At 51.1% G+C, this 19,169-nt stretch overlaps 2 protein-coding genes across 2 annotated transcripts; both read left to right on the top strand.

Annotated features, from left to right (window-relative positions):
• The first annotated feature begins 1,123 nt into the window (after positions 1–1,123).
• On the top strand, positions 1,124–5,900 carry LOC148774149 (uncharacterized). The gene is given in 8 exon segments (XM_088831253.1): positions 1,124–1,184; positions 1,273–1,587; positions 2,041–2,625; positions 2,628–2,708; positions 2,711–2,747; positions 4,354–4,361; positions 4,932–5,035; positions 5,796–5,900. Coding segments are annotated over 8 exon segments (1,296 nt in total).
• Positions 5,901–8,855: 2,955 nt separating this feature from the next.
• Positions 8,856–16,507, top strand: MUCL3 (mucin like 3). Its single transcript, XM_055406058.2, has 3 exons — positions 8,856–8,937; positions 14,643–15,853; positions 16,361–16,507. The coding sequence occupies exons 1-3, from the start codon at positions 8,856–8,858 to the stop codon at positions 16,505–16,507; spliced, it is 1,440 nt and encodes a 479-aa protein (XP_055262033.2).
• The last annotated feature ends 2,662 nt before the right edge of the window (positions 16,508–19,169 follow it).

Below are 19,169 nucleotides of genomic sequence, written 5' to 3'. Positions count from 1 at the left end.
GACAGAGAGGGTACAGGGCAGAGTCAGGGAGAAAAGCCAAAAGCAGCACCAGTAAGATGGAGAGAAGGAGGGAGACACTGTCTGTACCATAAATGTAAACAACGAGCAACCTGGGGGCTCTCAGACGTGTACTTGACAGCAGGAAGCCCAGAGTGGGAGGAATTCATGGACAAAAGGATCAGCAGACATAGGAGACAGGAGCAGCAGGAAGGAAGTGGGAACACAGAGGTGCTTTGGGGTATCTGAGTCCTCCTAAGAGGAGAGTGGGAGCGTGCCTCTGTCTTTCCCAGCGGACGTTCCTCTTTCCTCATCATCATAGATAGCTGAGGCTGCTGTGTGCTGGGCACCTTAGAAACATTATTTTCTTTAATCCTTATCATGGCCCTCTGAAGTAGGTACTGCCTTACCCCAGTTTTAGGGGTGAAGACTTTGATAGGTCACATGACTCGCCCGAGAGTGCACAGCCTGGAATTGGTAGATTCCAGTGCAGTGGATTCAGAGCTGGGTTCTGAACTTGCTCACCCCACTGCCCCTGAACAGATGATTGTCTGGCCTGGTGCCCCTTTCCTCTCATTACCCCTTCTCCCCCAAAGGAATGGAAAGTTCTGTGGGCTGCAGCCACTGTGAAAGAGGGATGGTTCAGGTGTTCACCCTCCTGCCCTGCCCTGGTCTCTGCTGAGGGTCAGATGAGGTCCCTGGGCAGCATCAGTCATTCTTCATCTCCTGCATCCCCAAGGGACCCGTATACCTCACCCCCCATGGTCATATTTCTAGGAGCACGAGGACCTTGGGATAGGAGACCTGGGTCTCTTCCCTTCAGAGAAGGTCTGGACTGGGGACTGACTCTGACCTGGGGGTTAGATCCCAAACCCGGAAAGAGCCTGAGAGCCTGGAAGGAGAATCCTCAGGCTCTTACTCATTCTCCCCCTCGCCCAGTGCTTCCTGGGATCAAGCTGGGACAGGTTAATCCCCTGGGGACAGCTGGGTGACCTCTCCCTGGGAATGAAGATCCTGGTGTTGATGGAGGCCCGGGCACACCTGGCTCTCCTGAGCCTTCTAATAGGGCCTTCAAGCCTTTAAAGAGCCAGGGAGACGGTCCTGGAAGCACATGTCAGTGGGCACCATGGCTGCTGCACTGGTGCTGCTCCTGGGCCTGCAGGCCTTGGCTGTCTACGGTGAGCATGGTGGGTGTAGGGGACGAGATGTGGACTCAAGATCCAGGAGAGGGCCAGCTCTTCTAACTCCATCTTCTCATTTTTCTTCTGCCAACAGCTCAGCTGATCCCATCGGGGACAGCTAACTCTGGAGGTCTCCCCACCGTCTCTGCTGGTCTCCCCACCATCTCTGGAGATGTCTCTGCAGGTCTCCCCACCATCTCTGGGGATGTCTCTGCAGGTCTTCCTACTGTCTCTGCTGGTCTCCCTACTGTCTCTGCAGGTCTCCCCACCGTCTCTGGGGATGTCTCTGCAGGTCTTCCTACTGTCTCTGCTGGTCTCCCCACTGTCTCTGCAGGTCTCCCCACTGTCTCTGGGGATGTCTCTGCTGGTCTCCCAACTGTCTCTGCAGGTCTCCCTACTGTCTCTACTGGTCTCCCCACTGTCTCTGGGGATGTCTCTGCAGGTCTCCGTACTGTCTCTGCAGGTCTCCCCACTGTCTCTGGGGATGTCTCTGCAGGTCTCCCTACTGTCTCTGCTGGTCTCCCCGCTGTCTCTGGGGATGTCTCTGCAGGTCTCCCTGCTGTCTCTGCTGGTCTCCCCACTGTCTCTGCAGGTCTCCCCACTGTCTCTGGGGATGTCTCTTCAGGTCTCCCTACTGTCTCTGCTGGTCTCCCCGCTGTCTCTGGGGATGTCTCTGCAGGTCTCCCTGCTGTCTCTGCTGGTCTCCCCACTGTCTCTACTGGTCTCCCCGCTGTCTCTGGGGATGTCTCTGCAGGTCTCCGTACTGTCTCTGCAGGTCTCCCCACTGTCTCTGGGGATGTCTCTGCAGGTCTCCCTACTGTCTCTGCTGGTCTCCCCGCTGTCTCTGGGGATGTCTCTGCAGGTCTCCCTACTGTCTCTGCTGGTCTCAGTACTGTCTCTGCAGGTCTCCCCACTGTCTCTGCTGGTCTCCCCACTGTCTCTGGGGATGTCTCTGCAGGTCTCCCCACTGTCTCTGGGGATGTCTCTGCAGGTCTCCCCACTGTCTCTGCAGGTCTCCCCACTGTCTCTGCTGGTCTCCCTGTTGTCTCTGCTGGTCTCCCCACTGTCTCTGCTGGTCTCCCCACTGTCTCTGGGGATGTCTCTGCTGGTCTCCCTACTGTCTCTGCTGGTCTCCCTGTTGTCTCTGCCGGTCTCCCCACTGTCTCTGCTGGTCTCCCCACTGTCTCTGGGGATGTCTCTGCCAGTCTCCCCACTGTCTCAGTGAGTTTCTCTACAGTTTCTTCAACACCTGGGGCTTTGCCCAGTTATCCTCAGACTTTAACTCCGACAATTTCTGGGAGCCCATCAGGAGCAGCATCAGCATTGCCAGGTGACACTTCTGATGCTCAGTCCATCTCTGAAGAGCTCTTTGACTTTGCCTGCAGCTCTGGGTGGGGGCTTCCTGTGCTCAGCCACAGAAAAATCGTTAGCTCCCAGAACCTCACTGAAGCAGTCCTGGCTTTGGTGGCTATACAAAGGACCCCCTTCTGCTTTTCAACTTACCAACTTTTTCTCTTGTAGTTAGTGTTTTTATATCCTGCCTAAGACATTTTTTTTGCCTACTTCAAGGTCACGAAAATATTCTCCAATGCATTCTTCCAGAAGATTTACTTTCAAATTTAGAATCTTTGAATTTAAGAATCTTAGCTTTCAAATTCAGAGAAGGCAATGGCAAGCCACTCCAGTACTCTTGCCTAGAAAATCCCATGGATGGAGGAGCCTGGTAGGCTGCAGTCCATGGGGTCGCTATGAGTCAGACATGACTGAGCGACTTCACTTTCTCTTTTCACTTTCACACATTAGAGAAGGAAATGGCAACCCACTCCAGTGTTCTTGCCTGGAGAATCCCAGGGATGGGGGAGCCTGATGGGCGGCCGTCTATGGGATCACACAGAGTCGGACACGACTGAAGTGACTTAGCAGCAGCAGCAGTAGCAGCTTTCAAATTTAAGCCTATGACATATCTCTGATTAATTTCTGTGTATGGAGTGAGGTAGGGGTCAAGATCCCTTTTCTCCTCTTACAGATAACCAGTTGCCCTGGAACCACTCATTTCAAAGACTCTCCCTCTCTCCCCACCATTGAAATGTGTGAGTCCCTTTATTGAAAGTAAAGTGACCAAGTCTATTTCTGGTCTCTCTTCTGTCTGTTTTTACTCCAGGCCCACAGTCCTTAATGTCTGCAGCTTTGCAGCCAGTCTTAAGGTCTGGTAGTATAATCCTTCCACTTCTGTTTTTAAGACTGTCTTAGCTTTTCTCAGTCCTTTTATTTTCATTTACCAAACACTTGCCAGGATTTCAATTGAGATGGCACTGGATGGAATTTCTGCTTCTGTTCTCGCTCAGATCTCCACCTGTGTTCCCCTCAGCCCTTCTAGGATCTGTCTCCCCAACAACAACCCTTGGAACTGCTTTACCCGTGCCTGGGGCTTCCACACCAGGTGGGACTATCTCAGGTGGTTCTGCACCCACCACAGCTGGAGCAGCCACTGCCTCCTCTGGGTTCAGCATCCTGACCAGTAAGGTGCTCTTGTTTGCATTGAGTCACTGACTGGCAGGCATCCCAGCTCCTGGAGAGGAGTGTGGAAGTGTGAAAGAGTTCATCGCTCAGTCGTGTCCGACTCTTTGCGACCCCATAGACTGTAGACCACCAGGCTCCTCTGTCCATGGAACTCTCCAGGCAAGAATACTGGAGTGGGTTGCCATTGTAGGGACAGGCTTAAGGCCTGCTTTCTACTGTGTTTTGAGTATACCTAAGAATGTCTCCGGAGAAGGCAATGGCAAGCCACTCCAGTACTCTTGCCTAGAAAATCCCATGGATGGAGGAGCCTGGTAGGCTGCAGTCCGTGGTGTCGCTAAGGGTCAGACACAACTGAGTGACCTCACTTTCACTTTTCACTTTCACACATTGGAGAAGGAAATGGCAACCCACTCCAGTGTTCTTGCCTGGAGAATCCCAAGGACGGGGGAGCCTGGTGGGCTTCTGTCTGTGGGGTCACACAGAGTCGGACACGACTGAAGTGACTTAGCAGTAGCAGCAAGAATGTCTCCAGTTCTTCAAAGGGTTTCTGTGCCCCTCAAGCCTCTGGTCACACCAGAAGCTGGATGGCTGTTACCTGATTGCTTCCTCAAAAGGTTTTTGACTTCATTCCTCGTGGCCCAACCTGTCTTTGCAGGGCAACAAGTATCCCCTCCTGAGATCCTGTCTGCCTCCTCCCTCTGTCTCCTTCCTCCCTCCCATTCAATCCAAGTCTCCCCACCAGACAGTCTGAGGACAGGAAGTGAGTGACGGGAAAACAAGAGGACTGGCTCTGGCTCCCCTTAAAGATCAGAGTCAGGGTTGGGTGGTGAGGAGGGCGAGGGGGCAGCCTCTGATTAAGATGAGGGACCTACCGGGGGACTGTCAGAGTGCAGAGGCATTGCAGATGAGAGAGGCACAACAGCAGCCTGGGATATGGGGGAAGGTTCAGAAAGACGGACAGGCATGGATGTGAGTGAGGACTTTAGAGACTGACAGACACGTCCACAGGTGTTAGGGAAGAAGTGAGTGAGGTTTGGTGTGATGCCCTTTGAAACCCCCTCCCCTGAAATTCTGTTCCCAAGATGACAAGATAGAACTCCACCGAGCAACGTGATCTCAGAGTCACGTAGACATCAGAGTCACAGAAGGAAAGATGCAAAGTTACAGAGGGCAGTGGGGAGTCGGGGGTGAAGGTCCCACCTGCCTTGATCACTGTCCCACTCTGGTTCTCAGGCCCGAAGCCACGGGAGAAGGGCTCTGTCCCCGACTGGGCCATCGTGTTGATCACTCTCTCTTTGGTGGCAGCAATTGTCAGCCTACTGTACGGTATCAAAAAGGTGAGTGAAGCTGTGGTCCAAATGTATGGGTCCCTGAGGCCAGTGGGGCTGGCCCTGATGCCCCAGAAGGACAGGGGCTTCAGGGGAAAATGACAGCTTACCACACTTGGGGAGGGATGAGGGGGGAAAGGGACCACAGTCTGGGTGACTGAGAGGAAATATTGATTGGGCAGGGGTGGGGGGTTGGGGCCACTGAAAGAGAGGCAGGGGAATGCTGCAGGCTGACCAGCCCATGGAGGCACTGCATTCAGCTCTAGGCAGTGAAGAGTCAACTTCATGGAATTACATTATAACTTGGGTTTTAATCCTGGCTCTGTCATTACAGCTGTGTGACCTTGTGCAAGTTACTCAGCCTCTCTGTGTTCTGTATTACTCAATAAGTAATAGCTGATACTTAAATAGCACTTATTCTGTGCCAGGTATTGCACATATTTTAGCTCACAGAAGCCCTGTGATCTAAGCAATATTACTGTCTTTTGTTCTACTGATGAGGTAATGGAGTCCTGGATAAAACGAGCATGATATTGATAGTATCCATCTCAAAGGGCTGTTGGGGGTAAAATGAGCTTACACGTGTAATCCGCTTAGGCGCTTGGCACATAGTAAATGCTCAGCAAATTAGTCTGCTTCATTGGCATTACTGTTTTTGCAGAAAGAGGAGCTCTGTGAACCTGAGTTGTTGAGGGAGGCCGCAATCCATGGGGAGAGCTGAGGCCTGGGCAGCTTAGTTAACCCTTCCTATCCACCCCTCACCTCACAGGCCTGTGAGTTCCGGAAGGAGATGAACATGGCGTGTGGTTGTGGCTCTGTGACCCCCCATGGCTACCACCACGAGGCCACCAGCCATCGCTACTCCGTCAAGTGAAAGGGCATAGCTGGGATCGCCCATGCCCCTCTCCCGACGGCCTTCCTCCTTCCTTCCCTGAGCAGACTCACTCAAGTCGCTCAAGACTCTGATGCAGTTCTCTCATCTGTAGAAGGAAAGACCAGGGCACCGTGGTCTCCAGAGGTCTTCCAGCCTTCATGGAATCCCGATCTGGGAGGTTGGCACCTCCTCTCCTCACCCTTTCTTCCCGTGCCCATCCTCTTCCCCGACTATCAGAGAACTTAGCTGAGGACACTTTGCTTGGAACTCCTGGGGAACAGGATGGGGGGTTCCCCCTTTCTATAAGGAGCCCCTTTGGGCTGGCTCCTGACCCTCTTGAGATCTTCAATTCTCTCACCTCAGTATAGGTGAGGAACCCTGCTCTGTGACGCCCCCTGCTTAGACCACAACTCTTGCTAAATAAAACAGTAACGCTCCCCTGGTCTCCCAGCCACTGTGTATTTGTCCAAGTGCTTTGCCGTCGGGCAGGCACTGACCGGGTCTGGTCTCTGCCTCTTACCAGATGTGTGACCTTGGGCATTTAAATCACTTCCCTGAACCGAGCTTGTTCGTTCTCAAGCTGTAAAATGAGGCTGACATTGCTAACCTCGTAGGTTACAACAAGGTAAGGCGCTCAGCACATTTCTCTGTACCTAGAACAGCTCAGACGTCAGTAGCTGGCAGGGTTGTTTTGTGACCCTCTCAGCTCAGGTGGTGCAGTGGCATAGAATCTCCTGCCAATGCAAGAGATGCAAGAGACGCGGGTTTGATCCCTGGGTCAGGAATATCCCCTGGAGGAGGAAATGGCAACCCACTCCAGTATTCTTGCCTGGAGAATCCCATAGACAGAGGAGCCTGGTGGGTTGCAGTCCACAGGGTCGCTAAAGAGTCGGACATGACTGAGCCATCATGCACACACAACCTAACTATTATAGCTCAGACCCAACAACCTCTTCTGACATCAAGAGCCTGCACATACCTCTAAGTTCCTCCACCTCTGACGTGTGTGTCCTCTGGGCGACGTTGTGGCTAAAAGAGAATGGGGGATGTTTATTTACACAGCGAAGGCAGAGAGTCTCAACCTGAGCACCACTGATCTGAGCTGGAGAGTTCTTTGCTGTGGGGCTGTCCTGTGCCTGCAAGATGGCCAGCAGCCCCCCTCTGGCCTCTACCCACTGGGTGCCAGGAGCAACCCCCTCCCAGGTAGGACACGGTTGTCTCTAGACATTGCCACATGTCCGCAGGGGACAAAGTTGCCCCCTCCTTGTTGAGAACTACTCTCCTGGAGACCTGGGTCCCTGGAGGAAAGCGTGGGGGGGCAGACTAGTGGAAAGGGGGATTTTCAGTCCCTTCTGGGTCCAGACAGAGAGACAGAGGAGGTCTACATCTGCCTCAGTCTCCCCACCCTACAGGATGCATTGCCTGGGAGGCAGGCTACCCAGTTCTGAGCAGTCAGACTTTGGTCTGATTCCATGGAGCCTAATTACTCTCCCATTAATTGTGTTAATGAACAGCTGGCCTATCCTCTTCCCTTCCATTCCAGCCCTGCCTAGGTCTTAGGGACCAATCATGCCAAGTACTGAGATGGATTCACAAGTTCGGCCCTCTAGTCCTCCCATGAGCCCCGCGGCCCCAGGGCCCTGGTGCCCTGCCCTCCAGGTCCGGCCCTCTCCACCCACTCTGCCTGCTCCACTCACCCCTAGAGGTAGGAGCCAGCCCTGGCTTCCACTCCATTCAGCCAAGTCAACACGATTGACTGCGTCCCGTGTGCCAGGCCCTGGCCCTGGTGCTGGGGCTGCAGCAGTGATCATGACAAAGACCTCGCCGGCTGCTGACTCCCCAGTAGAAGAGACCCACTGTGAACAAATTAAGTGAGCAATAGGGGTGGTGACCTAAGACCCCTGGACCCACAGCTTCTTCTCTCCTTAGAATCCCAGGGAGCCTGTCTTCCCCCTATGCCAGCCCCAGGCACTGTCTCCTGGGAGCGCAGTGTATGAACTTTGACAACCTCCTAGCTAATGTTTGCTTCAGGCAGGGAATCAAGATGAAGGGGAAAGGGAGACTCCAGGGAGGTCCTAGACAGGAGAGGTCTGCATTTCTGTTTAGGGGTGAATGGGGGCTTGCGGGCAGAGACAGCGGCGGGCCTGCTGTTGGCTGGGCTGAGGTGGGAGAGGAGGGAGCAGGGCAGTGAAGGCAGGGCCCCTGTCTGCTGAGCATCTCTGGCAAAGACCCTGGCTAAGGTGCCTCTGGGTGGCCTGGACCAGCCGCCACCCCTGCTGAGGGCTGCGTCAGTCCCTGGGGTTGCATGTCTGCCTCGTCTCCATTCCCACTGCACCAGCTTCTTGGTGTGTCATCTCTGGACACCTGGAAGCACCTGTCTTTGCAGGAGCCAGCCACTGGAGGGCTTTCCCCGTCTCTGCTCTTTCACCTCATACTCATGGGCAGCTCCACCCAGGGCAAGAAGAGTGGCCGTGTGTGGGTAAGGGGTGTGGAGAGCTGGGCTGACGTAAGAGAAGTGGGAAGGGGAGGGAGCAGCTGAAGAAGAATCAGAATTTGAATCTCTCCCCAGAACCCAGGGGAACCGTCCCCCTCCCCATCCCGCCCCAGCCAGATCTCAGTCTTTCTAGAAGCCACCGTCTGCTCCCCACTAGCCCAGAATCCCGGACACCACCCCCACAAGCCCCCCAACCTCTGCTGGGGCTGGGGCAGGAGTCGGTCCCTCCCAGTTGCCTTTCCCTGCCCTCAGATCCCACCCCTTGGGTAGACACCCACGTTCCCTGCTCCATGACGAAGCCGCTGTGGTCTCCCGTTATCAGGGCACCCCTGAGAGGCGGGGCGGTTCCATTTGTTTAAGATTTCGACCTGAGGAGCCCCAGCCCCCGTGACGTCAAAGCTGGGCCCATATAAGCTGAGGGGACCCCAACCCACGGCCTCAAGCAGCCATCCAGCTCCGACATGGCCCAGCCAGCCCACTGCATCCACTGCGTCTTTGGCCTCCAGTGCTTCTTCCTCTTCCTTCTTGCCTCTCGGGAGGCAGGTAAGATGCCCTCAGAGGCGAGGGGTCACCATCACACAGGGGCACAGAAAACAGAGAGGAGTTGTTTCTTAGCATGCATATGGTTGACCAATCACAGAAAGGAACAGCAAGTGAGTACGTGCTGGGAAGAGGGGTGGGATCCGAGCTGCTGCAGGCGGTTGTCTAGGGTGTGCGCTGCTCAAATTTGGCAGCTGAGGGATATGTTGGAGATGAAACACAGCCTATGCTCTGCTTCGCTCTGCTAAAACGTGGCCTGCAAGGCTGCAGACACCAAAGGGGGCCTTCTTCCTGTCTGGATGAAGACACTGGCTACTGGCAGTCCTGGCCGGGCAGTAGTGGGGATCTGACACTCCCTGAGCATCTGCTTTGTGCAAGGAATTCACGGGGGTTCAAAGTACGTCATCTCGTTACATGTCCTCAAATCCCCTGAGGTGATTAATGATATCCCATTTTATAATGAGGAAAGTGAGACTCAGAGAGGTAAAATGCTTGTCTAAAATCACAGAGGCAAGCAGGGATCCTGCCACGCCACCCCCGCCGCTGTCCTCAGGGCTCATAAAGAGCATTTCTTTCCCTGTTCTGCACTGACCTGTGTTCCAGCCCTGACTCTGGCCCAGGTGTTTAGTCTGGGCTTCTGTAAAATGGGAGGATGTATCTGGCCAACTGGTTACTACACACCAAGTGTTGTTCTAGGCATTTCATCTATATTTACTTACTTAATCCTCATGACAACTCAATAAGATGAGTGTGGTTTTATCCCCATTTTACAGTTGGGAAACATCCCAAGGCTTTGGGAAGAAAGGGAATATAGAAAAGTTTGATGATGGCTGATGTGGGAAAGGAATCTAAAGGAAATAGAAGAGTGGAGATATATATATATATATATATATGAAACTGATTCACTTTGCTATGCATCTGAAACTAATACAACATTGTAGATCAACTATACTCCAATAAAAATTAAAAAGAAATGTTTGACAAGCCAAATAGACCTTACCAGGTAAAGTGAAATTGCAAATTTAGTTCACTTAATTAAGAGACAGTTCTGCAACTGAAACTGGGGAGTGGAGATGCCCAAACACAGGGGTGGTTTGGAGGGACCTGAACAATTCAGAGGAGGGTCTTTACAAGGTAGACACTTGGCAGAAATAGGTTCAGAGGGACTCAATGTACTGCATGAAGTCATTCACATAATAGCCTTGATGATCCCAAACCAGGGCTCAGCAAGGCCTGAGTATGGACACGCTGGGACAGGGGAGGCAGCAGCTTTTCCTTCCAACAGTGTTTGACCGAAGGTGACGTTTCTCCTCCCCTGAGCTCAGGGTCACGTTGAGGCTGGAGGGGCCAGGGGCAGGTGACGGGGCTGATGGTGGACAGTAGGGGCAGGGGCCGAGAAATCTCTCAGTATTTCCACCAGGTCTCAGCAGCACTGTGATCGGAGGCCTTTCCTCCCCACCTCAGAGGCACCAGAGCCGCCCTGAGCCACCACCCCAGTCTCACCCACCTTCTCTTCCCCTTCCCGTAAGGCTGACTGTCCTACCTGCCGCTCTCCGGCCCTCCGTCACGCTTCTGCCCAGGGAGAGGATCCTGTAGAGGCAGAAGGGAATGAGTCTCGAATCAGCCCCGCACACATTCATTTATTTTTTTTTTCTCACATTCAGTTTTGAGGGAGATTTACTCTAGGGCAGTAGTCTCCAACCTCTTTGGCACCAGGGACTGGTTTCATGAAAGAAAAATTTTCCACAGACCTGATGGTGAGGGGGCATGGTTTCGGGATGATTCAAGCACATTACATTTATTATGCACTTTATTTCTATTATTATTACATCAGCTCCACCTCAGATCATCAGGCTTTAGGTCGCAGATGTTGGGGACCCCTGGTCTAGGGCATAGGACAGGCACAGGGCACACTTGAAATCTGAATTCTGGAGCAGGACACGGGGCTCTGTGGGTGTGGTCTGGGAGACGGCCATGCTAGAGCTTGGCTGGCTGGGACCGAGGGGATGGTGGGGAAGGAAGGGCCCCTGGGTGCTCAGATCCTACAGAGTGGAACAAGGGAGTGGTGGGTGGGGAGGGCTTGAAGCTGGGGTGAGGTCGGGAGCGAGTCAGGGTGGAAGTGGAGTGTGAGTCAGGGCCAGGACATGACTGTGTCCAGCAGAGAGTGAGGCCAGGGTGGGGAGGGAAGAGTGTCAAGAGGAGTGGATGAAGACCTTTAGCCCACAGCTCTGGAGTACGCACTGTCATTTACCCACAGGACCAATCAATACTCGGACGCAGATAACTAGATCCTAGAACCCCAGAGTCTGCATCATGCAACCACAGAACCACAGGTGCAGAATCTAGATTAAATTATCACTGCAGAAAACACAGATGGGGCTGAGGTTCTGGGGAGAATCTAAAAAAGACATTTTCCTACAGTAAGTGTCATTTGATTTAATTTCTATTACAAAAATAATATATGCTCATTCTAGAAACTGGAAAATGGGAAAAAATAGAAAAAGAAAATCTCTTCTAATAAACCCCAGTTGCCCAGTCAAATATTTGAGTGTATTTCTCTTTCATCTTTTCGCTGTGTCTGTGTTTTAGGTCACATGTTGCGCTTAAACTATATAGACACTAACAAGCAAGCAAATGGAGTAAGCCATTTTTGAGGGATGGGACATCAAGAAACATCAGAAATACTCTTTTGGGTGAGGCTATTAGGACAGAGACCCCATGGCACAAGTTACTTAGTAGGATGTCCATATTATTTTCAAACTAGTGAAAGAAGCAGTTATAACAGACCTTTGGAACTGTACACACAGTTTTGATATTGATATTAAAGAGTCTTCCACACGTCAGCATCGTCAGTGCTCTATACTTCCTCTAGTCTTCACACTAAACTGGTAGGTTGACATCGCTATTTACTGTTCAGGACATGAGCCTTCAGAGCATTTAAGTGGCCTGAGTGAAGATGCAAAGCTAGTGAGGGATAGCGCCTGGACTCCATCCTGTCCTCTGACTCCTTAAGGCCAGTGGAATTGGCTGTTCTGAACTGCCCATCTGCCTATTTCTTCACTCCGTGGATATTTAGTCATCCCTTATCACATTAAAAAGCATCTGGGGTGTAGTGAAAAGCCTATCTTTGTCAATCACTCACCCTCTTTGAACTCCCTTTTCTCACCTGTAAAATATATCATATACTTGCCTCACAAGTTCATGGTGAAGATTAAGTGAACAAGTGTGTGAACAGCATCCTTCAGGGGTTCCACCAATGTCAGTTATCTTTCTTCCCCAAGAGACTGGGCTGACTTATGGGCTATATCACCGACTCAATGAACGTGAGTTTGAGTAAACTGTAGGAATTGGTGATGGACAGGGAGGCCTGGCATGTTGCAGTCCATGGGGTCGCAAAGAGTTGGACATGACTGAGCAACTGAACTGAACTGAACTGAGTGTGGTCTTCACCAGTAAAAGCCTGGGCCTGGGAGCCCAGAATATGTGTTCCAGTTCTGGCTCAACCTCTTATCTGCTGAGTGTCCTTGGGGAGATTGCTTAACCTCTCTTAACCTTGCTTCCTCATCTATAAAAAGGAGAGGATAATAAATTCTCAATCTCAAAAGGTTGCTGTGAAACGTAAATGGGTTAATACATGTCCTCTTCATAAGACCTGCCTGTCTCTCAGTAAGTGTTCCAGAAAGGTTGGCCATTGCCATGGTCAAGTCACCGTTGTGTGAAAGTCATCATTTCTCCAAGAAACTCGAGTTTCTTTGCTATAAAACAGAGACATTGACAGTTTCTGAGATGCCTTGTGGGGAGCTGGGAGATCAATTACCTTAGAAGACAACCCAGAGAGAATGGCTATGAGACAACTGGCAGAGTGCCTGGCCCCAAAAAGGGCCCCAATAAATGATAGCCATGGGTTTCCCTTGTGCCTCAGTGGTAAAGAACCCTCCTGCCAATGTAGGAACCACAGGAGACATGGGTTTGATCCCTGGGTCAGGAAGATCCTCTGGAAGAGGGCATGGTAACCTACTCCAGTATTCTTGCCTGGAGAATCGCAAGGACAGAGGAACCTGGCCAGCTACAGTCCATGGGGTCGCAAAGAGTTGGACACGACTGAGTGACTGAGCACACACATGTGCACACATGATCAGCATTGCTGCCAAAAACAGTTGGAGAATGACTCCAGCCAGTGAAGTGAGGGCTGATTGTTCAGCCCTCTTCTCTCCCCCCAACCTCGAATCCTATGAGGGGACTTGGGCTTCCCTCCCACTCTTGACCCCTTCTTGTCCATCCATATTTCTTTCAAGGACTGAGTTCCTCAACCGTCAGCCCTCCTAAGCAGTCAGCAGGCGGCAGGGTGGATTGTGGTTCCTGGGATTGGGAGTGCGTCCAGGTTCTGGTCGCCACCTTGAGCTAACAGAACCTGGAAATCTCAGTTATGTAAAGACGCTATCTCTCACTTTTCAGTGCTCTCCTGGCCCTTACTCTCCTGGTTAGATATCCGAGACATCTCCTCTGTCTCCATTGGTTGTTCTTCCATGGAGTTAAGGCCCATATCTGTTCACTGATGGGAGTCACACCCTGTCCTTAAACATATTCGATCCCTGCCAATTCAGCTGCCTCGTTCACACCTCCTAGGACCCCCAAGTAAATCTCTTTTTCTTTCAAAAGGGCCACCTTCATCTGTCTCAGAGGGCTTCAGGTGTGTGAGAAGGGGGAGCCAGTGGGGAGCCATAAGGGCTGAGTCCTCTCTTCTGCATCCTGGGATCCAGATCAACCTTCATCACCAAAATGAAAGTTTCCCAGGCCCCTCCTCTACTCACCTCTGTCCCTCTTTTTGTATTCTCGTGAGTCACCGGTGTCTACTGACTGTGGGAGGCTTTGCTAGAGGTCTTACTTAGACTCTCACACACTTACATCTGGAATGGAGCTGGACTATTATGGAAAGATGAAGATTAGGACATTTATTCCCTTTCCGCTCAGCTCTGCCGTGGAAAGACAACTCTGTTCCATAAGTATGTAAACTCTAGTGCAACACTTGCAAAGTAAAATGTCAGGCAATAATTCCTCTCAAAATCTTACAGTGTGATAAACTGGACAGGGGTAGAGGTTTTAAGCTCAGTTACTCAGTTGTGTCCAACTCTACTCAACTCCTGGACTGTAGCCCACCAGGCTTCTCTGTCCATGAAATTTTCTAGGCAAGAATACTGGAGTGGGTTGCCATTTCCCCCTCCAGGGGATCTTCCTGACCCAGGGATTGAACCCATGTCTCTTGCATCTCCTGCATTGGCAGGTGGGTTCTTTACCACTGTGCCACCTGGGAAGCCCGGGTAGAGGTTGACAGTCACACAAATAACTGGCATGTCACACTGAAGGTAGCAGGAAAGAGTAACTAACAAAGACTTTTTTGAACACTGAGATGAAGTTGGAGCTTATTTGCTGAGAAAGATCAGGAAAAAGGCCATAAAGCTAGGAAGATCGAAACTGAGGAGTGAAGAGCGGAGGTAGAGAGGAGAGAGGCAGCATTCCTGCTGAAAGCACAGCCACACACAGAGGTCCAGGGACTGGAAGTGAGAACAGGAATTAGACAGCAGGGCATTCTAAGGAGACTGGCTGGGGAGACACATCTGGGACAACAAAGGGAGCCCTACAGATGACATAAGAAGGGAAGCAGGGAAGAGCATGGAGGAAGTTTCTTATTTGCCTCTCTCCCTTCACAGGTGCTGCCACACTTCGAGAACTCCGGAAAACTGGCGAATCGTTAACATCTGATCATTTGCTATCTCCGGCTCCAGCCCCTGTTTCCATTATCTCGTCTAACCACACTGCTCTTCATTCAGAACACAGCTCTCCAGACCCCCTGATATCTACAGAAACCCATAAGCCAAAGCACCGATGCGCTACCACGTACTGCTCCAAGCTGGCTCACCAAAGCTCCACAACTCAAGTTACTCCTCCTGCTTCTGAACAGAACCCCAACAAACAAGGAATAGGGCCAATTAACCGGAACAAACGTGCTTCTGAATCTAATGACACTGCTAATACAGGTAAAGAGTCAGATGGGGAAAGACATACAACTCCAGTACCCAACAGAAAGACTACTACTTGTCTTAAGCGCACGACAAGCAGATCAACAGTGACAAGCAAACCAGCCAAAGCTGTAACACCAAGTACCACCTCAAGCAAGACTACTGAAAAGACAACACAAAAAACAGGAAAAGTGATTGACTACAAGCCATCAACCACAGGGGGCCATGAGAGGACCACAGGAACCCCAGAAAAGCCCACGGAACATGAAGGAAAGACCACAAGGGACAATGAGACGGCCATTGGAGCCTCAGAAAAGTCCACGGAACATGAAGGAAAGACCACATCAAACCTTGAGAGGACAACTGAAACCCCTGTAAAGCCCACAGGACATGGAGAAAAGATCACATCAGGCCATGAGAAGACCACGGGAACCCCAGAAACGCCCACAGAACATGAAGGAAAGACCACAGGGGGCCATTATAAGACCACAGGAGGTTCAGAAGAATCTACTAGACATCAAGAAAAGACCACATCGGTCACTGAGACCATAAAAGCACCAATAAAGCTCACAGAAAATCCAGCAAAAATCACAGCAGCCACAGAGAACATAAGACCTGCAGTGAAGGTCACAGGAGACGCATCCATCAGCACTAAATCTCCTTGTACCAGTAACACTGAGGTTTCTCAGCGTGTACCCACTGGTTCCTTTACACCCCTCAGGTCGATTGTGTCAGAAGTCCCCGACAACAAGAGCCATCCACAGCAGAACAAAGACGACTCACAAGGAGGTGTCCATGAGGGAGAAACGGAAGGGAGTGATTCCTTCCCCGCATGGGCCATAGTGGTCGTGATCCTGTTGTGTGTGATTCTCCTTCTGGTGTTCATCGGTCTGATTATCCTGGTAAGAGAGAGTAATGCCCAGGGGGGTGAATCCATGGAATAGGGAGTTGAGATGATGTTATGGATCAGAACTGGAGGGAGTGATAAGTCAAGGAAAAGTTGCATGGTGTGGGAAAAGATAATAGAGGGAGCATGGTGGTGGAAACTATGGAGAAAAAAAATAGATGCATGGGACATTAAAAATGGAATTGGGAAGCAAGCAGTGACTGGGGAAAAAAGCTGTGAAGCAGGGAAAATGTAGGGGTTGGATACAGAGTCTGGGGGTGAGAATAGGTGACATTCGGATAAAGAAAAGAGGACAGAAAAGGAAACTGGAAATGAAGTCTGGAACTCTATACTGAATCTGGGACTGGAATAAGGATTAGGGTTTGAGTGGAATCTTGGGAAAGGAGCAAGTCAAAGGTCCAAGGTCAGGGAGAACAGAATCGAGGACCTGAGTTATGGGTGTTGATTAAAGCAAATGGCATGGCAGATGGTACTCACTCCTCTTGTCTCCTCCCAATCACAGGCCTCATACTTGGCTCGAACACGCCGTGCGCTGATCCAGAACACTGAGAATAATGACTCAGAGAATGTCGGGGGCTCCAATTCCTACCCAGTTTACCTGATGGAGCAACAGACTCTCGGCCCATCCCAGACCCCTGGCCCACGATGATCATTCAGAAGTCACTCACCCCAAGATTTTCCATGACCTATCCCTTTCCTGGATGAGACCCACATAACAGGGACCCACAATTGTGAGTCCCACCAGTGAGACCCACAGTTCCTATTTCCTGGACTCCAAGAAGGGCAAAGTACTGAGATCTAACACGCCAACACTTCAACTGCTGTGCTCTTATTTAAACCAGTTGAGGCACGAGGTGATAAGCAAAAAGGATGTGAGTTTGGGGTATGGAAAAGAAAGACTGAATAATACAAGCGAGTGTTCTCTGTAGAAGATGATGATCTGAAAATGAAAAGGTGTTTGATGGATGTGTGGGGCGGAGATCTATATAGGACTCCGAGTCCTGGAAGGGGCAGCACAGCTGGGGAGCCTTAGAAAGCAATGCTCCAGACCTGACCGAGTCAGGATTATGGGCAGGGGGAGTCAAAAGACAGAGCCTCTAGGTTTTAGGACCAACCTATGTTATTTCCACCTCTCACTTAGAGTTTGTGCGGGGACAGGTTTGTCTCTCAGTTCTCAGGGCCCTTGATTTTTTTTTTTTAAATAAAAAATTAAGATCTGAAAAGAGAAGAGGATTTCCTTCTCAACCCTCTACATTCTCAGAAAAATTCCAGGAAAGATCATCCCACAGAATGATATCTCCCACCCAGATGGCTCGGCCCTCTTCCTTCTGAATCCTTTAGTTTTTCTAAATGTCTACAGTGGGCATCCTGTTGCTGGGTTGTGGGTGGGCACGCAGGGAGGGATTTTTGTCTGGCCTGCAATCTCTTCCATGGATCTCCACCCCAGGCCTTCCTTGACAGTGTTCCCCACTCATCATTTATTTTCCTGTCTCTTCCCCTAAAGCCCCAAAGTCTTGGCTTTTTCCTGTAGGAGTCACCCATCTTCTCTACTGCCCTTATCCTCTCTCCTCACACCTTCACCCTAGATTCTGATTTTTCACCTTACAGACATTTCATCTGGGTTTTTCTCTCCAATTTACTAATGCTCTTTCATCTTATTGATTGGGCAGAAGGAGAGTCAGCTGATGACAGAGAGCTTCTTTCTATCCATTGGTCTTTCTATAATAAAGTGTAAAATAGTTATAAAGTAAAGCATAATAATTACTGGACTATCAGTTGGGAGAAAGTCCTGACATGTTCCTGGCTTTAGCTGTGACCTTGCAGAGAACCTTGAGCAGGAGTGGGTAGAAGTCAGGGATTCTTTGGAGGGTGAGGAAGAGAAGGCCGAATTTCCATTGCTCCTAAAATGGCTCATTCCTGGATTTTGAGAAGAGCCAGCCTGAATTCATGCTTGGCTCATTTGCATGGTGACAAAATGAGGAGAACGTGGGTTAGTAAGCAAGTATTTCTAAGTACCTATTATATATTCTGTTGAGGATTACAAGGAAGTATAAGACATTGCTCTCATTTGAGACACCAAAACAGGAAAGTAGGGATTAAGTAATTCAATAAGAGTTATCACAAGGCAGTACTACACAAAATAAAATAAGACTCCAATGAATTAAGCCCAAATTCATGCACATCTGCCTCGTCAAGTACTCATTAAGACAGCAGCCCTGCTCTAAAACCATTCTGTGTCCAGACGTAGGTCCCGACAGAACATCTGCCCGTCATCCATGTAGCCTTGGGTCTCACCCTTGCTAGAAGAGGGTAAGGCAAGAGTGAGAGAGAAAGGCAAGAGAAAGGCTCTCTAGTTTGCCAAGGCCTTCCAAACCTGATTCCATCCAGAATCAAGCAGCAGGGTCATGGGCAGCTTTTTGGCAACCCCCTTTGCGGGAGGCTGGAAGGCCATCATGGACACCACTCCTGGTCAGGATCCTCCTGTCACTGGATCATCTGCCAGGACCCAGCTCTGGGCTGGGAGGGCCCTCAGGCCTGAGGGGCTCTCTGCATCTCCCGTTGCAGATCCGTAACATGGGTTCTGAAAAGTAGGCAAGCCAGGTGCAGAGGGAGCCCCAACATATGTGCCTGGAGAGAGCCTAGAGGCAGAGAGGAATGCCTGGTTCCCAGAGAAGGCTGGGGTGCTGTAAGAAAAAAGGAGGAGGCAGCCGGGTTTCCAGACTCTTGGCAGATGGTGACTGATCATGTGACAGCTGCCAGGACAGGAGGTCACTTGCCCTAGGAGGAAAGCAGATACTCCCTAACCCCAGACTCTTAAACACTGAATTTTCCCAGCCTGGACACTAATCAAAGAACTCAAACAAATAAAGCAAAACAGCCAACGACCAATGCCTCCCCCTCAAGGCACCAAAATGGAGCACTCGGGGTCAAAGGGTGCCCGTTTGGGCGAGTAGGGGAGGTTCTTCATCTCCCCAAAGCAAACAGGGACTATGGGCCCCAGGGCACGGCCTTGAATGTCTCCCTTCTCACTTGTCTCTCCCAGGATAATGATCACTTGGAAATCTAAGGACAAGTCCTTTAACAAGCTCTGGAGCTGGGCTTGGGTTAGGAAAAATTACTTAAGGAGTGAGTGGCTCCTGGCTCACAGGCTTCTTGCTGCCCCCACGCGCTCCCAGGGCCCCAGTCCCCGGGGAGAGGAGAGCACGCCCTAGCCCGGGGCGTCCAAGACCCCAAGGGCTGGGGGGCTCTGGGTGCGAGAGCAGAGGGGGAGCCTGAGCAGCCGGGGCGCAGGGTGCCCCAGACGGGGACGT

Source organism: Moschus berezovskii, chromosome 23, assembly GCF_049115385.1.
Source record: "Moschus berezovskii isolate FMDL1 chromosome 23, NW_MosBer_1.0, whole genome shotgun sequence".
In the NCBI taxonomy this organism is placed as follows: Eukaryota; Metazoa; Chordata; class Mammalia; order Artiodactyla; family Moschidae; genus Moschus; species Moschus berezovskii.
The sequence above is the reverse complement of the archived record's forward strand: the minus strand, read 5'-3'. Positions and strand labels throughout refer to the sequence as shown.

Excerpts from the sequence above, each read along its gene's own strand:
- MUCL3 (XM_055406058.2), top strand. The coding sequence starts at position 8,856 with ATGGCCCAGCCAGCCCACTGCATCCACTGCGTCTTTGGCCTCCAGTGC. Across the intron at positions 8,938-14,642 it reads TCTTGCCTCTCGGGAGGCAG|GTGCTGCCACACTTCGAGAA; the intron begins GTAAGATGCCCT and ends CTCCCTTCACAG. Across the intron at positions 15,854-16,360 it reads TCATCGGTCTGATTATCCTG|GCCTCATACTTGGCTCGAAC; the intron begins GTAAGAGAGAGT and ends TCCCAATCACAG.